This window comes from Triturus cristatus, chromosome 5_2, assembly GCF_964204655.1.
Source record: "Triturus cristatus chromosome 5_2, aTriCri1.1, whole genome shotgun sequence".
In the NCBI taxonomy this organism is placed as follows: domain Eukaryota; kingdom Metazoa; phylum Chordata; class Amphibia; order Caudata; family Salamandridae; genus Triturus; species Triturus cristatus.
The window spans coordinates 883,016,476-883,034,573 of NC_140588.1; the positions used below are offsets into that span (position 1 = coordinate 883,016,476).

At 48.3% G+C, this 18,098-nt stretch overlaps 1 protein-coding gene across 6 annotated transcripts in view; it reads left to right on the forward strand.

Moving 5' to 3' along the window:
• Positions 1-18,098, forward strand: part of MTMR1 (myotubularin related protein 1) — a 533,995-nt gene that overhangs the window by 297,842 nt on the left and 218,055 nt on the right. For all 6 annotated transcript variants that reach the window (XM_085608016.1, XM_085608018.1, XM_085608021.1 and 3 more), the window contains one exon: positions 403-552. In XM_085608016.1, the coding sequence (XP_085464142.1) occupies positions 403-552 (150 nt within the window). The remainder of the gene's footprint in view (positions 1-402; positions 553-18,098) is intronic.

Below are 18,098 nucleotides of genomic sequence, written 5' to 3' on the forward strand. Positions count from 1 at the left end.
TCCTTTGTTTGTATTCATTAGCACTTTAAAATCAGACTTGTTTTCTTTACCAGTGCTTGTTTTTCATTTACCCCCAGTTGTTTTATTGTAATGGTGATATCATCTACTGCTCAAATATTTGATGTGTGTCTGTCTTATCTGGTTGTGATATAGATATTACAGACATGTAAGCAGCTATGTTGTATCGCTTAACTTCTGAAATGTCACATTACTTTTAAATTGGTACACTTTAGTTAATTAACAATATAAGCACCAAATTATATTGTGTAATTTTTTGAATCTATTGAAAACATTGCAGTCCTTCTTTCTTAAACTGGAATAGGAATTATGGCAGTACATAATATACAAAGATGTGGAAACAGATGATTTTTTTTCATAAGTGTATTTTTTCCTTGTTTGTAGGGTTTACCCAACGAGAGCTGGAAAATAACAAAAATCAACAGCACCTACGAGTTTTGTGATACTTATCCTGCTAGTTTTGTTGTACCAACTAGTGTAAAAGATGATGACCTTTCTAAAGTTGCTGCATTCAGAGCAAAAGGACGAGTACCAGTGAGTGATATAATTCATATTAAAAATAAATGTGTGCATTATTGTAGTGTTTTCGCAATATCCTGCGAAGCCAACTTATGAGTTACCTGTAATCATACTCTTCGAAATTTAAAGTGCCGTGAGAGCTTGAGAATAGCTTGAGATAGGTAATTGTGAGAGCTTGAGCTAGGTAATTGTTTTGTAAACATAACAGTGTTAAAAAACATTGTATAAACATAATGAATTCCAACGTGAAGGCAGTAATTGTTGGGGAAATAGTTGAAAATAGTTTGTATTTCTGGGTAGCAATGATAATAAAGATTATTATATTATTTAAGGAACATTGGACTTTAGTCGATTTTAATTTACGACAGATTGTTGTCAATGCTACTTTACAGTCTTGTATTGGTCGTACACATTGGAAAAAAAAGAAACTTCACTGAGAAAATCCCTCTCTTTGTGTGATCACCTCGATTTTTTGCAGACTGATGTAGCTTGTTTATGAACTTTGAACACTAGGGCATTGCTGTCCAGGCCCCAGTTAATCTACTATGACCTCTAAAACCTGGCATGATTGGCTAACTCCTAATTAAAATATTTAACCTTCCAGTAAGGTATAGTACACGGTGCAGGAAAACACACCAGTGACATGGAAAGGTAAATTTCACTGTGGGCTCCATCACATGTTGTGTCTTCTGATAGCCTGACAAATAGTATACATAGCTGCAGGCCTGTCTGCATAGTCTGACTGCTGCAGCTTTTAAATCTGCAGTCAAACTTGTCAAATTAACCCATTTGACCTAAATAGAACCCTGCTTCTAAATATTAAATAAGTCACCCTTAAGCTGGCTTTGTGTTTTTTTAAATAAAACATGTAAGTCAATGGTGAAATCAAACTTTCAAAAATATATAGGAAAAGTAACTTTTAAAAAGTTAGACTTTGTTTGCCTGTAGGCTAAGTAGCATTAGCCTGCTTGCAGCTGGCACTTGTCAGTGTGTCTCCTTAATGAGGTTTGAAAACAGCTCTAAGAACAGAACAAGCATTTGCAATGCAATCAGTCTCGCATTTGTGAGAGTTAGAGCTATTGGCGTTGTAAATGACAATGTCTTTTACCCATGGGGTTAGATTTGGAGTGGAGTGGATGTATGTGGTTTGGAGTGGAATTATGTGGTTTGGAGTGGAATTGTTAGTTGTGAAATTGTGTGGTGTGTAGTGTATTTGTGTAGTGGAATTATGTGGCAAGGTGAATAGATAGGGGTGAGAGCTGCACAGAATAGATAGAAAAAAGATAGAGAGGGACAGGTTATTTGCGCACAAAGTGATGAATGAACTTCAGACAGAGGAGCAGAAACAGTGTGCGAGAGAGAAAAAGAAGAGAAGAGCAGGTCACAGACTCTTAAAAAGGGTGTGTGTGTACGCAGACGACAGAGACGGAAGAGAGTGTGGGTTTAAGGGTTGGAAATTTTGAAAAGGCACAGGAAAAAAACTGTGCTCGAAGACCTGAAGTGAACCCATATGAGAGAGGGGAAGAGTGTGTGAGTGAGAGTATGAGAGAGGGAGCGATACGAGTGGGAGGGGCACAAGAAGGAAGGGGAGGAGAGAGGTGGGCCAGTGCATAGCGCGAGAAGGTACAGGTAGATAGCATGTGTGAGCAGGTAGTATAGAGAGGAAACGGTGAGTGTGAGGGAGGGATGAGAGGGGACAGTGGAATTGCGAGACGAGAGTGGGAGTGTGAGAGAAAGATGAGAGGTGCAGAGGGTGTGTGGGAGAGATGACAGATGGTATTGGAATTGTTTATTGTGGAATGGTGTGGAGTTGTGTAGTGGAAATATGTGGCATGGTGTGCTGTGGAATTATGTTGATAGTAATTAAATGTTATTAACTGTAGTGGAATTATGTAGAGAGATTGTATTTTTTTTTTTGTTTATTCATGCTTTTCTGTTTTCATACAAAAACCTCAGCAAACGATATACAATCGCTCAAAATGCGGCATTGGCATAATATGCATATGACATTCATATACATTACGTAACTTATACTGCGTCACAGTACAATATCCAGGGCATGCGGAATCACAAATACCACAATCTCAGAAAATACAGTGCAGGGCTAACATGCGTGAGAGAGCAAACGACCAGCTTTTGGGCCTCAGACATCAGCAACTGCCAACAAATAGGACGTGCGTGGTCCCCATATTTCCCGTGGCTTGGGCTTAGCGGGCAGTTCCTCTGCATAACACGTGAACTGGTCCCGGCAGTGGGTCAAATCCTGCAGCCATAGCTTAGTGGTCGGTACTGCCCTACTTCCCCAGCACAAGGAGATCCTACGCTTAGCCAATAGTAACGCTATGGAGACAAAGTTTTTGCTGGATGGTTTCACCTTAACACCAACCCCCAGCACACACACCTTTGGACCCCATTCTACCTCCTCATCAATCATTTGGCCAAGAACTCTCGTAATCAAACCCCAATATTCATTTATTTTGGGACAAGCCCATGCTAGGTGATAGAGTCAGCCCCCGGGGCTCCACAACGCTTACAAATGTCTGCCGGCTGTAGCCCGTATCGATGAAGCTGTGCCGGCGTGTAGTAGAGCTGAGGCAAGTATTTATAGTGTACTAATCGCAAATTACCATTTGCTGTCAGTTTACCTGTTAGGCGGCAGCTATCCAAACAGTCAGTCTCAAATAACGGCCCCGGAAGCACAGCATTCCACCTGGCCAATGCAGCTGCCGCTCCCGGTGGTACCTCCCTCTGTGATGCGTTATAAAGTCGGGTAACTAATTTGGCTCTAGACGTAGCAGTGTATAGCAATTGCAATGCCTCCAGTGCCGGAGGCTCCGTAGGGAAAGTAGGGTATAGGGCCCGCATCGCAGAGCGCAATCTCGTGAAGGCAAAAAGATGCATAGTGGAAACGTTGGCTCGGGCACTGATGTGATCCAAAGCGATGAATCGGCCACTCAGGAATACATCTGCCATTGCGGTCAGCTCCAAGTCTTTAAGGAGCTGCCGCATGCCAGCCTCACCAGAGACCGAGAAGTCCGAGTGGTAGAGGAGCGGCATCCCGGGTGCATAAACGGCAGCTTATGCGCTCGCCGACCTAGTTCGCACCAGGCCCCAGTCCCCAGCCGTAGTCTGCACAGTATCAACTTCCCCCTTTTCAAATACTGTATAGTTATTTACTATCATCTCCTTGAGCGGTATAGGGCTCACCGCACCGGCCTCCACCGCCACATGCGGACTATAAGCTGGATCGTGTTGCCAATAATAGGCATAGTGCGCCTGCGCACAAAGGTAATAGAGGTGAAGGTCAGGCACCGAGAAGCCGCCTTGATCATATGGAAGGGTTAGATTCTCCCACCTAAGGCGAGGCTTTCTACCTCCCCAGGCTAGCGTGATCAAGAGGGAGCGCAGCCTGTCGAAAAAGTGTCGCGTCAGATGCACCGGAATGTTCAAGAAAAGATATAAGAAACGCGGGAGAACTACCATTTTTATCCGTGCTATCCGATCCGCGAACAATAGCGGCAGCTTAATCCACCTGTTCACCTGCCCCTCAGGCCGCGCTATGGCAGTGCCGAAGTTAGCCTGTATAACAGCCTGCGGGTCCCTACACAGCCAAATTCCTAAATATTTCACAGCGTCTGAGCACCACGTTAGGGGGTATTCCACGTCAAATTGCTGCGTACTCTCCGTGAGTGGCAGTATGGTCGACTTGGACCAGTTGATCCCCGGGCCCGAGTATCGTTCGAACCGAACATATTCCCGGATAAGCTGCGCCAGAAACCTCGCCGGTTCCCGGACATACAACACCATGTCGTCCGCATACATGGAGACTGCAAGTGGACGCTGCAAAAACCGCAAAGCAGTCTGGGCATGACGCTGTCTTAAGATACAAACTAGGGGCTCTAACACCAGAGCAAATAACAGCGGCGATAATGGGCATCCCTGCCGCGTACCCCGCTGGATAGGGATTACTTCAGAGAGCTGCCCATTAATCCTAACTCGAGCCCCTGGATTGGTATATAATAATTTAATCCAGTTTGTGGAAGCAACGGGAACCCCCATACGATGCAGGACCGTTATCATATACGACCAGGATATCGAGTCGAACACTTTCGCAGCGTCTAGGAGGACTGCTACTGCTGGTAGCCTGGGTTCCAAACATGCATAACCGCAAAAATCGTACGCAAATTGTGCGACGTGGATCGAGTGGGGACAAACCCTGACTGATCCGGAAGGACCATAACAGGAAGGAGCAATTGCAGTCGAGTGGCTAATACTTTTGCTAACATTTTTACATCCGTGTTTATAAGAGATAAGGGACGGTAAGACTCGCAGCTGTCTGGGGCCTTCCCCGGCTTTAAGAGTGCAACCATTAGCACCTCTCGCATGGTTGGCGGCAAGCACTGAGCTTCATACGCCTCTTCATATAACTGCAGGAGACGTGGGGCCAACTGATCTATATATTCTTTATAGAACTCGACCGGCAATCGGTCAGTGCCTGCAGCCTTTCCATTTGGCAAAGCTGCGATAGCATCGCGCACTTCACCCAATGTAAGCGGGTGCATGAGGAAATCTTGCTGCCTACGGGACAGCCACACCAGAGCAATATCCTCAAGATAGCGCTCGAGCTCGGCCGCATTAGCAGTGGGCTTATGAGCATAAATCCCGGCATAGTGATCTGTAAAGGCACGCAACATACTCGGCGTGTCATAGTGTATGCCCGTATCAGTGGAGATTGCTTGGATCGTGTATGCTCTATTCTGGGATTCCAATATACGACTAGCCAACACCCGACCCGGCCGACCCCCCTCCCCATAATAGCGTGCCTTGCACCGACGTGACCTGTGGTTTATTTCTTGGTCAGCTATTGCATTGTATTCCACTATTTTCTCCTTAATGCGCACCAACGTACTGAGGTCCGCACGGTCATCATATTTGCGTTCTAAATCACCTAGCTCCTTTTCCAGCGTAATCATGGAGCGACGCAACGACTTTAACACCCCGACCTGAAGACTAATACATTTCCCCCATATAGTTACTTTAAATGCTTCCCACAGCAATTCGAAAGTCTGAACGGACCCTGTATTCAATTCGAAATTCTCAGAAATAGCCTCCCGGATCCCCTCCCTAAAATCCTGATCTAGTAATGAGGACGATTGTAACAACCACTAAAAGGGGGGAGGGGCGTGGGACGGCAAGGCCACGTCCAGAGCAACCGGCGAGTGATCCGACAGCGTTCGAGGCAGATGCCTCACCAGCATGGTCCATGTACAGACCTCCGGTGTACCGAGCCAGTAGTCCAAGCGGGACCAAGACTGTCGCGCATATGAATGACACGTACCCTCTCTATCCTGTGGGTGCCTAAAGCGCCAGATGTCTGTAAGATTCAAAGACCGCATCCCATCCTGCACAGCTACAGCAGCTCGCCGGGGGGGAGAGCAGTCGCGGACATCCGATCTAATGCTGGATCTAAAACCACGTGAAGGTCACCCCCACAGATATTCTCCGCAGGTGATAATAGACAGAGTTTACACCATATTGTATCAAAAAAGGCGGGATCATCCACATTGGGAACATACAAATTCACAATAGTCAGTTTCGTGTTATACAGCAGACCTTGCACTATAATAATGAGTGCTTCAACATCTTCATCCACATGCGTCGGCACAAGCGGAACACCCCTTTTTACAAGGATCATAACTCCCCGCGCATACGAGGAATAGGAGGCAGCCAGTCGCACCCCCGCCCACCTGGCGAGAGCCTGTGGAGTTTTCTGTTTTGTAAGATGAGTCTCCTGCAACAGGGCAATATGGATATGATTCAGGTCCAGGTAAGATAACACCTGTCGCACTTTCTTGGCATTGATAAGACCCCGCACATTCCAGCTAATCCAGGAAACGTTAGACTGTTGCATAGCCATCATGCCCGTACCCTTTAGTCACTGAGCCCCAAACAGAATCGAGAAAGCTTGAGTTACACCATACTGTGCTCGCTATTCCAGTCCAGCCAATGCCAATCCAATACAATATTGAACCCCAACCACCCTCCCCACCCACAGCAGCAAGAAACACATACTGCAAGCAACCCCCCTGTGAACATAAAAAAAACAAAATAATCTTCCTCTCACCTCCCACATTAAGCAAGGAATGGAGAAAAACAGTGCCCCGTAAGGACGCCCAAAAAAACCCCAACCACAAACAAAACCTTGTAGGGTATTCCCATATAGTGGGTCGCTAGTAACCGTTCGGCCCCCCGCATAAACAGGGTGGACCGAGATAAGTAGAGACAGGCTAACCAATACATGACGTCGCATCAACTGTCATTAGCTAAGAACCTCAACCAAGCAAGGAGTCAGCATCTGGTGCTGAGTACTCCCCAGGGCCCGAACCACTGCTGATATAACTCCCATCTATGCACAGTCCCCATCAAACAGAAGAGAAAATCCTATGTATGGCTTTCATAATGTGGAGAAACCGAGACCAATCAAACGCTTTACACATTTAAAATCATTATCAGAGGACTAGCAGTATAGTTCTTAGTTCTAAGGAGCTCCAACAAAGCCACAGGGGCTCAGTCTTCCGGATCAGAGTTCCCACCCTTCTCCAATGGCCTCTCCTGTAGTTCAAGTCACCAGATATACTGAAGAGCGTCGTTCAGTGTCATAAAAATACGTGCCTTTCCATTGTGCTGGATGCGTAAGCGAGCAGGGTACAGCATGGCATACTGAATCTTGAGGGTTTGCAGCTTTTTCTTGACCGTTTGAAATTCCCGGCGAGCTTGCTGTACTGCAACCGTAAAATCAGCGAACAGTTCTACCTTCATCCCTTGGTACTCCAGCCGTCCCCTTTCCCTAGCCAGCCGGAGCGCAGTGTCTCTGTCCCTATATTTCAATAGTCTGGCAATTATAGGGCACGGTGGAGCGCCTGGGACCGGCGGAGCAGCCAGAGAACGGTGGGCCCTTTGAGAAGTGCTCCGCCCTCAGCAGTGTTGTGAGCATCGTTTCGACATAGGACTCCATGGGGCCAGTGTTGGTGGTCTCCGCAACCCCAGTAATGCGAAGATTATTTCTGCGGGAGCGCGCTTCAATGTCCTCATTCTTTGCCCTGATTACCTCCAGTATTTTTTCCATGCTGGCACATGTAGCACTAATCGCCTCCACGCGATCCTCCGCAGTCGAAATGCGCTGCTCAGCCTCTGTGATCTGCGAGTCGTGCTTCGTAATCTTCGAGGCCATGGTATCCATACGCATGTTAATATGGTCAATCTTGGCGTCAATGGTGTGCAGACTCTGTTGCATACTGAGCATCATGCGCTCCAGTTTGGTAGTTTCACCCGCCTCCAGGTCAGGTTCCGCGTCCGAGGCGATGGGCGTTGTGGCTTTAGTGTGTTTCCTGGCCTCAAATTGCAATTTGGTTTGCTGCTTGTCAACTTTGCCCATGCTGACAGATCTCTAGCTATCAATCCAGCAATCCGGGGGGCGCCACCTCCAGTGCCGGCCCTCCGCTTGCGAGCTCCCGGAGCAGAACCCCGCCTTCCAGCAACAGTCGAAGGCGGAGGCCGGCTGGCAGATGGCGGCCTCCCGCCTGTCCTTCCTTCGATCAGCGAGGCAGCAGCCAGGCGCACCAGCAGCGGGGGGCAGCGCCAGCGATCTCTCCAAGCGCCAGTGGCCAGGCAGGTGTCCCAGAGTGCGGTGACCTTCCACAGAGCCACAGCAGTCGCACCTCCGCGATAGCCAGGGACAAGGCGATCAGCCCACGCTCCGGGGGACCGCCATTTTACTGCATGCGAGGTCCAGCCAAACGACCTGTGACGATGGCAGTCAGAAGCGACCAGGGGCCCAGGCAAACAACCAAAGTGCTCCACGATGGTATGCAGCCAGATACTGCTCCAGCTCAGCCATGGATGGCGCCAGGTAACGCAGATATTTGACGGATTGTTATCTCGCCCAGCAGAGCTGCACTAGTGTGCGCCCCCCAGAGAGATTGTGTGTTATAGAGTTAATTACGGCAAATGGTATTGTGTATTATGGAGTGGCATGTGGTGGAATTGAATTATGTGGTCTGCTGTTAAATTCTGTCGCATGATGTTGAAATCTGTGGTGTGTATTGGAGGTATGTGGTATGTTGTGGAATTGTGTTGTATAGTTAAAATAAGTAGTTTGGTGTAAAACTATGTGGTGTGTATTGGTAATGTGTGGAGTTGAATTGTGTGGCGTGGAACTGTGTGGCGTTGAGTGAAATTATGCTTATTGGAATTGTGATGGTGTGTAGTACATTTATGTGATTTACTGGTATCTGGCATAAAGTGCATCGCGTAGAGCATAAATATGTGGAGTGTAATTATGTTGCGCTGAGTGGTATTGTGTGCAGCGTAATCATGTTGTGTAGTGCAGAATTGTGTGCAATTTAATTCTGTAGCGTGTGGAATTATGTGGGATCGTTTTTAGTGGTATTATTTGGGCAGAGGATATAGTCTTATGGCTAGAGCAGTCAACCTCAAAGCTGGGGAACCGTGTTTGAGTCTCGGCAACGACGCTCAACATCCTGTGATGCTGGGCAAATGACTAATCTCCCCATGCCTAACAAAAGAAAATGATTGTGTCTGTCCGTAACAAAACTGGTGCCCATGTAAAGCGCTCAGATACCGGATATCTTTGGGTCTAGTTCGTGCTATATAAAACTATTTTTAAAAAGTCTGACATTCTGTGGCATAGTATTATAAGGTGTACGATTATGTGGCCTGTTACAAAGTGGAATTTATTTTGTGGAGTGTAATTATGTGTTTTGGAATCTAGTGAAGCTATGTGAAGTGTAAATATATGATGTGAAATTAAGGTTGAAGTGGCATGTGTAGTGGAATTATGCGGAGTTGAATTGTGTTGTGTGGAGTGTTATATTGTTCGAAGTGGAGTGGAATTATGTAGCATAGTGGTATTATGTGAACTGGAATTTTGTGGCATGGAGCGTAGTTGAATGAAAAATTTCCTAGCTAGCGTAACGGAAAGTTTCAATTCTATTAAGGACTCGGAGGCGAGGATTATGCTCTACTTTCTTCACTTTATTAGTAGCAGCTTTTCAAAGTCACAAACTAACATTCCCATGAACCACAGGGAATAAACACAAAAAATCATAGTGTCCACACTGTAGAGTGCCTCCATCTGTGCACCAATCAGGAGTCTCCAGCCCAACTATAGTCCTCTGTTTGTAGCAACTCTTCCTCTTTCGTCGCTCGGTCAGCCTCCGCATTCACTTAAGGAATCTTGTTTGTTCGAGTCTCCTGGAATTATAAACGAAAGCGTAAACAATAGAAATGTCTAAGGAAAGAAATCCTGCGGAGAAAGTCCAACAGAGCATATGCAACAAGCCACAGAATGTCACGTACTCCAGTATGCTACAAAGACACAAAGTCACGTAAATTTATTACTTACTCCAGTACGAGGGAGGGAAAGAAAAACAACGCAGATGTACCCTGGGTGGGATAATCCTCGCCTCCGAGTCCTTAATAGAATTGAAACTTTCAGTTACGCTAGCTAGGAAATTTTTCATTCAATGTCAGGACCGGAGGCGAGGATTATGCTCGTTTAAAGCTTGCTCACTACCAGATGAGCCTATCAATAACCGGTTTAAAGTAAAACCACTTAAAGGTTGAGTCGGAGGACCAATCCGCTGCATTAAGGATGTCCTCCAGACGAGCTCCCAGGGTAAAGGCCTTGGAGGCCATCGCTCCTCTTGTGGAATGAGCACCAAAAGCTCTCAGGTCTATACCTGCTTCCTGCATGATCCACCAAACCCAACGTGCAATTGTGGGTAAAGATACTGCTTTGTGAGGCTTCTTGAGAGCAATAAGAAGTTGCCTCTCCCCCGGGGGTCTCAACTCCTCCGTCATCTCTTCATAGGCCTTTAGGCATGCTACAACACAGAGCTTAGGAGAATCAGGGAAAGCAGGATAGGAAACCGTGGTAGTTCCACACTTGGTGCGTCTACGAATGATGAAAGTGACCCCGGTGGGGGAAAAAATCCGACCAGAGACATCTAAAGCTCTGACATCAGAGACTGTCCTGCAGGAAATTAAACACAGAAGCATGGCTAATTTCGCAGAAAGCTCTTTCCTAGATAGAAATCTATTCGGTTGCCAAGATTGTAAGAGGTTCAACACTCTATTGACATCCCATAACTGGGAATAACGCGGCTTAGGGGGCAACGACAGGCGTATACCCCTGAGGAGTCTGCAAACCAAGGGGTGTTCCCCAACCGGAGTACCATCCAGCAAGGAATGGCCCGCCGAGATGGCAGATCTGAAGGTGTTGATGGTTCTATAAGCTACACCCTCCTCTGCTAAGGAGGCCAGGAAATTTAAGACAGCTGAGACATCTGTTGCCAATGGATTGAAACCCCATCGCAGACACCAATGACACCATTGTCTCCATGTGGATCGGTACTGTTTGATAGTGCTATCTACCCAGGCCTTGGCCAAGAAGGACTCAGCCGCTCCCGAAAGGCCCGGGACTGACCATCGTCCCCTGTAACCCGCCACGCCATTAGAGTCAGGGAGCCCTGTTCGATCAACGGATGAGCACGGCCCTCCGGACTCAGAAGAAGAGTCGGAAACAGGGGGAGTCGGATCGGAGAATCCCAGGAAAGTTCCAGAAGAACTGGAAACCAGACTTGAGATCTCCAAATCGGCGTGATCAGGACAATGGTCGCCCGCTGCCGGCGAACCTGGGCTGAAACCCGGGTTATCATTGCGAACGGGGGAAAAGCATAGCCTGTCTCTCCCTTCCAATCCTGAAGGAACGCATCCGTGTGCTCCGCTAGAGGATCCGGTCTCCAACTGTAGAACCATGCAATCTGGTAATCTAGGCGAGATGCAAAGAGGTCGATCGAGAAAGGACCCCAAATGCTCTGGAGATCTGCAAACACTCGAGGGTGGAGCTTCCAGAGACTTAAGTCATGGAAGTGACGAGAATGGAAATCTGCCACTTGGTTCTCCTGACCAGGCAGGTACTCTGCCGTGACCGAGATCTGTCGTTCCAGGCAGTAGTGCCAAAGATTTGTCGCCAGGTCCGAAAGCGCTCTCGAGCACGTGCCCCCGAGATGGTTGATGTACCGAACCGCCGATACATTGTCCATCCGGAGAAGGACACAGGATCGAACCGACTCCCTGGTCCAGCACTTGATGGCGAAGGATCCCGCCAAAAGCTCCAGGCAGTTGATGTGTAGTCGTTGTTCCGACGGGGACCAGACACCTCCCGTGGTGAATTCTCCACACCTCACGCCCCATCCTGATCTGCTCGCGTCTGACTCTATAACGATATCGGGCGCTGAACCAAAGATGGCTCGTCCATTCCAAGCTTCCATGTGGGACAGCCACCACTGGAGTTCCTCCCTGGTCTCTGCCGTCAGGGCCACCTTGAATGAATAAGGACGACCTCTGCGGAGGTGCTCCGCCTTGAGGCGCTGTAGGGCTCTGTAGTGGAGCGGCCCGGGAAAGATAGCCTGAATGGAGGCGGAGAGAAGCCCAACAATCCGAGCCAGCTGTTGAAGGGAGATTCGAGTAAGCGTTAAGGCCCTCCGCAATTCGTGACGGATTTTCGTCAGTTTTCTCGCAGGAAGACTCAGTGTAGATTCCACTGAATCGATCAGGAATCCGAGAAAGGTTACGTTCTGAGAGGGTACTAGAGTAGATTTGCGCTCGTTCACCACAAATCCCAAATTCTGGAGAAGGTCTACCGCGGTTTGTAAATGCTGCGACAGGGTGTTCGGATCTTGCGCCATTAGCAGAATGTCGTCCAAATAGACTATAAGTCTCAAGCCGGATGCTCGAAGGCGTTCCACTGCTGGCTTCAAAACCTTGGTAAAGCACCAAGGAGCGGAAGACAGACCGAAAAAAAGACTGGTGAACTCGTAAGTTTTTCGCCGCCATTGAAATTGGAGGAACCTGCGGTGAGGAGGAAAGACAGGCACTGCTAAGTAAGCATCTTTGAGGTCGAGACGCGCTAGCAAGTCTCCCGGCCGCAGGATGTCCCGAAGGAGGTGTATGCCCTCCATTTTGAAGTGGCGGTAAACCAGCCACTCGTTGAACTCTCGTAAGTTGATGACTGGGCGCTGACCTCCGCCCACTTTGTCTACCAAAAACAGGTTGCTGAGAAAACCTCTTGGGTGTACGGTAGTCTCCTCTATCGCGCCTTTGAACAAAAGTGCCTGAACCTCCTGATCGACCAATGTCGCCTCTACCTCGGAAAAACGAAGCGGCCTGGGGGGCCTTTCCTGCACCGGTGTTCCCTGGAACCCCCGTACTGTCTGCAGAACCCAGGCGTCCCCCGTGATAGAAACCCACATTTGGAAAAAATGCGCCAGCCGGCCCCCCACTTTTAGAAGGGAAGAAGGGAGTACACTCACCGGAAGAATTGGAGCCACCGCCTCCTCTGCCACCTCTGTTCTTGCCGCGCCTACCCCTGGTGGGATAGAAGTTTCCAAAGTGGGCTTGATCTTGATACTGCTGGTTGGAGCCTTGTCCTCTGCCCTGATTTGGCCGGCCGGACGAGCGGCCCCTACCTCGTCCGGCCCCCCTGAAAACCCGAGGTCTGAAGACCTTTCTGATGGAAAATTGGGCCCGGTCTAGGGAAGTGAAGGTGTTAACAAACTTTCCCAATTCCTTGATGAAGGATTCCCCAAAGAGGCCCCCCTGGGCTACAGGGCCCGCCTCTGTGTCTGCTAGGTCTCCTAGCTTAGGATCCACCTTAATGAGAAGTGACCTGCGGCGTTCAGTGGACAGCGCGCAGTTGGCGTTACTGAGGAACACCACAACACGCTGGGCCCATGAGGAAAGGTGATCAGAGGAGATTAACGAGCCAGAAACCTTGGCCTCCTCGTCCATATCCAAGATTTTGGTGATGGGCCCCAAAATGTCCAGTAACTTATCCTGGCATGCCCGCCATGATCGATCTATACCCTTTTTCGGGTCTTTTACAAACTTTTGGAGAAAAGTCGCCATCCTGGGGTCTATCTCAGGAGTCGCCGCCACTTTCCCACCTAAGGAAGGGCGTGGACACTCCGCCCTAAGACAATTGCGAGTAGCCGGTTCCAGCGGTTTCCTAATCCTGCTGGCGACATACTGCGCGACTTTCTCCGAGGGAGCCCAATCAGAGGAGCGTCGGTGTAACACATCATCTGGGTCTAGCATGTCCGCACACAAATTGGTGTTAGTAGCAGGAGGTTTGTCAGGGAGCCACTGGCGGGAATGCTCGGGGGAAGTATCCGCATCTCCTTGGTCATCTTGGTCACCCCCCAAAGAAGTGGAAGGCACGGGGGAAGGAGTAGTATCGGGGTTCGCTGGCGTGATACAGCTAGATAGAAAAGCTTGCTTAAGACGAGCAAAAGGATCAGGGCCCGCCCCCGACGTCTTGGCCCGCTTAGACGGAGGGACATGATCATCCGAGGTAGGCTCGGTGGTGGACAAACCAGAGGCGGACGACTGCGCGGCTTTGGACAGCTTTTCACATGCTTGATCTATTTTTCGGGATAAGCGCTCCTCCAAGGGAATCATGGCCATTTCCACCGTCTTAAAAATAGACTCGTCGACCGCCTCATAAAAATCGTCCCCCCAGGGAAGAGCTGCTAAGGGATCTCCTCCCAGTGCTCCTCATAAACTGACTCGTCATGGGAGGCTTCTATTATGTACCGGGAATAGGTGGACGTCCACTCTAGGTAGGAGAGCTATCCTTAATATGGGTGGCTGGGAAGCAGCCAAAGTATGGGCGGGCAAAGCTCGCAATTAGCAGGTAAAAACCCTGGACCCCACACAGCCCTGGTGCCAAGAATATACAATGGGCAGTCTGCCTAACAAGGGTCCTGCAGAAATAGAAACTGCTGTACAGACTTTGAAACCCCCAAAGCGTTTTTGGCCTAAAAGACACTGACCCCAAACAGGAATGCTTCCTGTAAGCTGCCTCAAGGCAGAGACTGACCCAACGGGTGTCCTTGGGGCGTCAGGAACTGTTGAGAAATGCCTATTGGCAAAGTACAGACCCTTGGAAGGGCATAATGGCAGACAAGGAACAAGGCTCGCTGATGCGGCGGTGCAGCGCTGGGTTCCGATGCTTTGGAATGCTCGGAATCCCCAGCGCGCGCGCCGCATCACGGGGCGCCTCTAGCGCCCCCTGGTGGCGTTCTCCCGCCACCGGAAGCCCGCACCAAAAACACCGCCGCTAGGGAGCCCTCAGGAACTCCCGCGGCTGAGGCGAAAACGCCGAGTAGCGGCGTTTCAGCAAATAAAAGCAACGCGCACAATGTCGTCCAAAATAAAGAAAAAACAAAAGGTACTTGCCGGGAAATCGCGCGCGGTTGCTACAAGCGTCCTTGAGGAAACGGAAATCGCCCGCTACGCGCCGTAACTCTGAGCGCCGATACCGCAGTAAGAGAACAACAGCTCATGAAACAGGCAATAAATCATTAAGCAAATTGTTAACCGGCATAAAATACTTTAACGTATAAGGGCAGCAATAACTGTAAGACATAAGTAGAAAATTAAGGGAAGGTGACTTAACTCGGCTGCAAGCAGCGAAGAAAGAGGAAGAGTTGCCACAAACGGAGGACTATAGTTGGGCTGGAGACTCCTGATTGGTGCACAGATGGAGACACTCTACAGTGTGGACACTCTATGATTTTTTGTGTTTATTCCCTGTGGTTCATGGGAATGTTAGTTTGTGACTTTGAAAAGCTGCTACTAATAAAGTGAAGAAAGTAGAGCATAATCCTCGCATCCGGTCCTGACATAGAATTATGTTGTTTATTTTATTGTTTTTTTAGTCATGTGGCATGGAGTGGAATGATGTGGAGTAGAAGTGTGTATAGCTGAATTGTGTAGCATGTTATTCTGGGATGTTAAAATGTGTTGTGTGTAGTGGATTTATGCGGCATGGTTTCGTTTGTTGTGGCATTGTTCCGGGGTCACGCTCATTTCCAGTGTTGGAGCGGGCTAGCCGCTCCAAGGTACACTTTTTAAAATTGATGGGTGAGCGGACACACGCAGTCGGTGTGCAGCAGGCATGCCTAAGGCGAGCCCATCTGTGCCCGTCGGCGTCCGGCCAGGGCCTGGGGCCAGAAACCCTGATCCTTTGGAGCGAGGGTAACTTCAACAATTGATGGACGGGATGCTGAATGATTCAAACATTTCCCCATGCCACTGGAGTCAAGCTAACCTGGCTGATGAGGCGTGATGCCCCAAAATCGGTTCTATGATGTTTGTTTCCAGTTCAGGGAGGACCTGGCCTGACAGTTCGGGCTGGACTGTTCCCATTGAGAGCATGGTCAAGACTGATTTGCATATGACTGGGCTCAAACTGGATGGCATGGGGAGCAAAACACGATGGATTTAGGCCCATACATGTGTACTGGGCTGAATGTTTGACATTGTTCAACATTCTGTCCATCAATTGTTCTTTTTGCCTTTGCAGCTAGGGGTCAGATCTTACGCTTCCACTTTTCTGCATGGTTTAAGGCCTACACCTAAAACTCACTGTCAAGTCTTTAACCCGTACACCCTCCCTTCTTCATGTAAATCCTGCCACTTCGTTTGCTCCTCAACCACCTATCCAAGGGTTGCTACTCCTTTAACTGAGTTGCAGGTTAGAGATGCCGAGCGTGAGGTTTACTCCAGACACTGGGCTGAGCACTTCCAGTCGCAACAATTTCTCTGTTTTAGCCTGAACTGCAGTTCTCTCCCTAAGCACCAGCTGCACGTACTTAACTTTTTTTGCGACGTCAGTCCGAATGCAGTATTTCTTACAGAAACCTGGCTGCATGAAGGTTCCCTAACTGGTATCCTTACAGCACTTCCCACCAATTTCTCTCTGATGGGGTTAAATAGACCTCATAGAACTGGTGGAGGTATTGCCATCATTTGTAAAAAATATTTTAAATTTAAATAGAGGATATCCAGATCTCTAATTGTGAAGCTCTGCTATTTACTCTTTCCTTTACTCCGAAATGTACGTTCTTTGGGGCACTGGTGTATTGTTCCCCTGGGTATCCCAGGGAATGGTGCTCCGCTCTACCTGATCTACTGGGCCCCCCACATTCTGAGGACAGCCAATTTCACTTTGCTTGGCGATATTAATCTCCATATTGAGGATGCTAACAACAGTATAGCCTCAGCTTTTTTCAGTGACCTAGGCATACACAATTTAGCACTCCTCAACTCTGCACCGACTCACATTGCGGGGCATCTTTTGGATCCCATTTTTTCTAACTTAAACGTTCTGACAATCGCTCCACCTCTTCAATTCTGTTGGTCGGATCACATTGCCGTGCCTTTCAGAATTAGGGTCCCCCTCTGTCTCCTTCTCACGGCCTGCTTTGAAACCCAGAGCCAGGTACTGGTCTAAACTTAACATTTCCAAGTTAAGTAAGCTGCTTCTTAATACGAAGCTCACCCTTATCTCCCAACCTGACTCTTATCAAATTTATGTTCACCAATGGCTTACTGAGGCCATTGACACCATCTTGCCACCTACTTGTCAACTCCTGCTCCTTGGTTTACTGACACCCTTCAACAAGAAAAGAAAAGATGTAAAATCTTCGAAAGACAATGACGGAAACTTTATGCTGTAGAGGCCAAGTTTGAGTATGTGGCGGCGCTGAAAAATATCAGTAAATGGGCACTTGCCAAGTACTTTACTGAGAAGAGTGCCAGCCCTCAACACTGTCAGAAGACTCACTTTAGGGTGTAAAAGATCTTTCTGCTGCTAGTAACAGCCTGCCTGCACTCTCTCTTTCACAAAATCAGTGCTACGTGGTAGCCAATTTTGTATGTTAAAACTCAACTATGCACATTTGTTGAGACTCATCTGCTTCTTCATCCTTCGCTGTCTGGTTTCAGGGCTGTGCACAGCACCAAATCGGGTCGTCTTGGTGTTACGGAATGTCTTAGACAACATCTTGACTCTGGAGGCCCGGCTGCTCTAATTTTGCTTGACCTGAGCGTGGAGTTTGACACAGTGTCTCATTCTATCCTGACTGGCAGACTCGAGTCTTTGGCAATAGAAGGCTTGGCCTTGAAGTGTTTGATCTCCTTTTTAGAGGATCGCACCTACCAGGTCCCTTCGGCCAATGCAAGATCTAAGACACTAACTCTGGCCTCTGGCATCCCTCAGGGATCCATTTTGATCCCCTTGCACTTTAACATTTATGTTCGTCCTTTAGCAGATTTAATTAAGAAGTATAGGCGTACCCTCTTTTCATATGCTGATAACACTCAGTTCATCTTTTCGTTATCAGCCGCCCAAAATCATGACCCCTCGTTGCTCCAATTGGGCCTGAGGAATATCTCCTCATGGATGAATAAAAATGAGCTGAAGCTTAACGGTGATAAAACGGAGGTTCTGGTTATGGGAAACAACCCTGATCTCTGGGGACACAGCCACTGGCCGGACTCCCTTGGGCCGTTACCCACCCCGGCTACTAAGGTCAAGAATCACGGCTTTATTATTGATGATAAGCTTTCCTTGAAGCCACAGATATCTAAAGTTACTGCTACCTGTTTTTCTGCCCTCAAGTGGCTGAAAA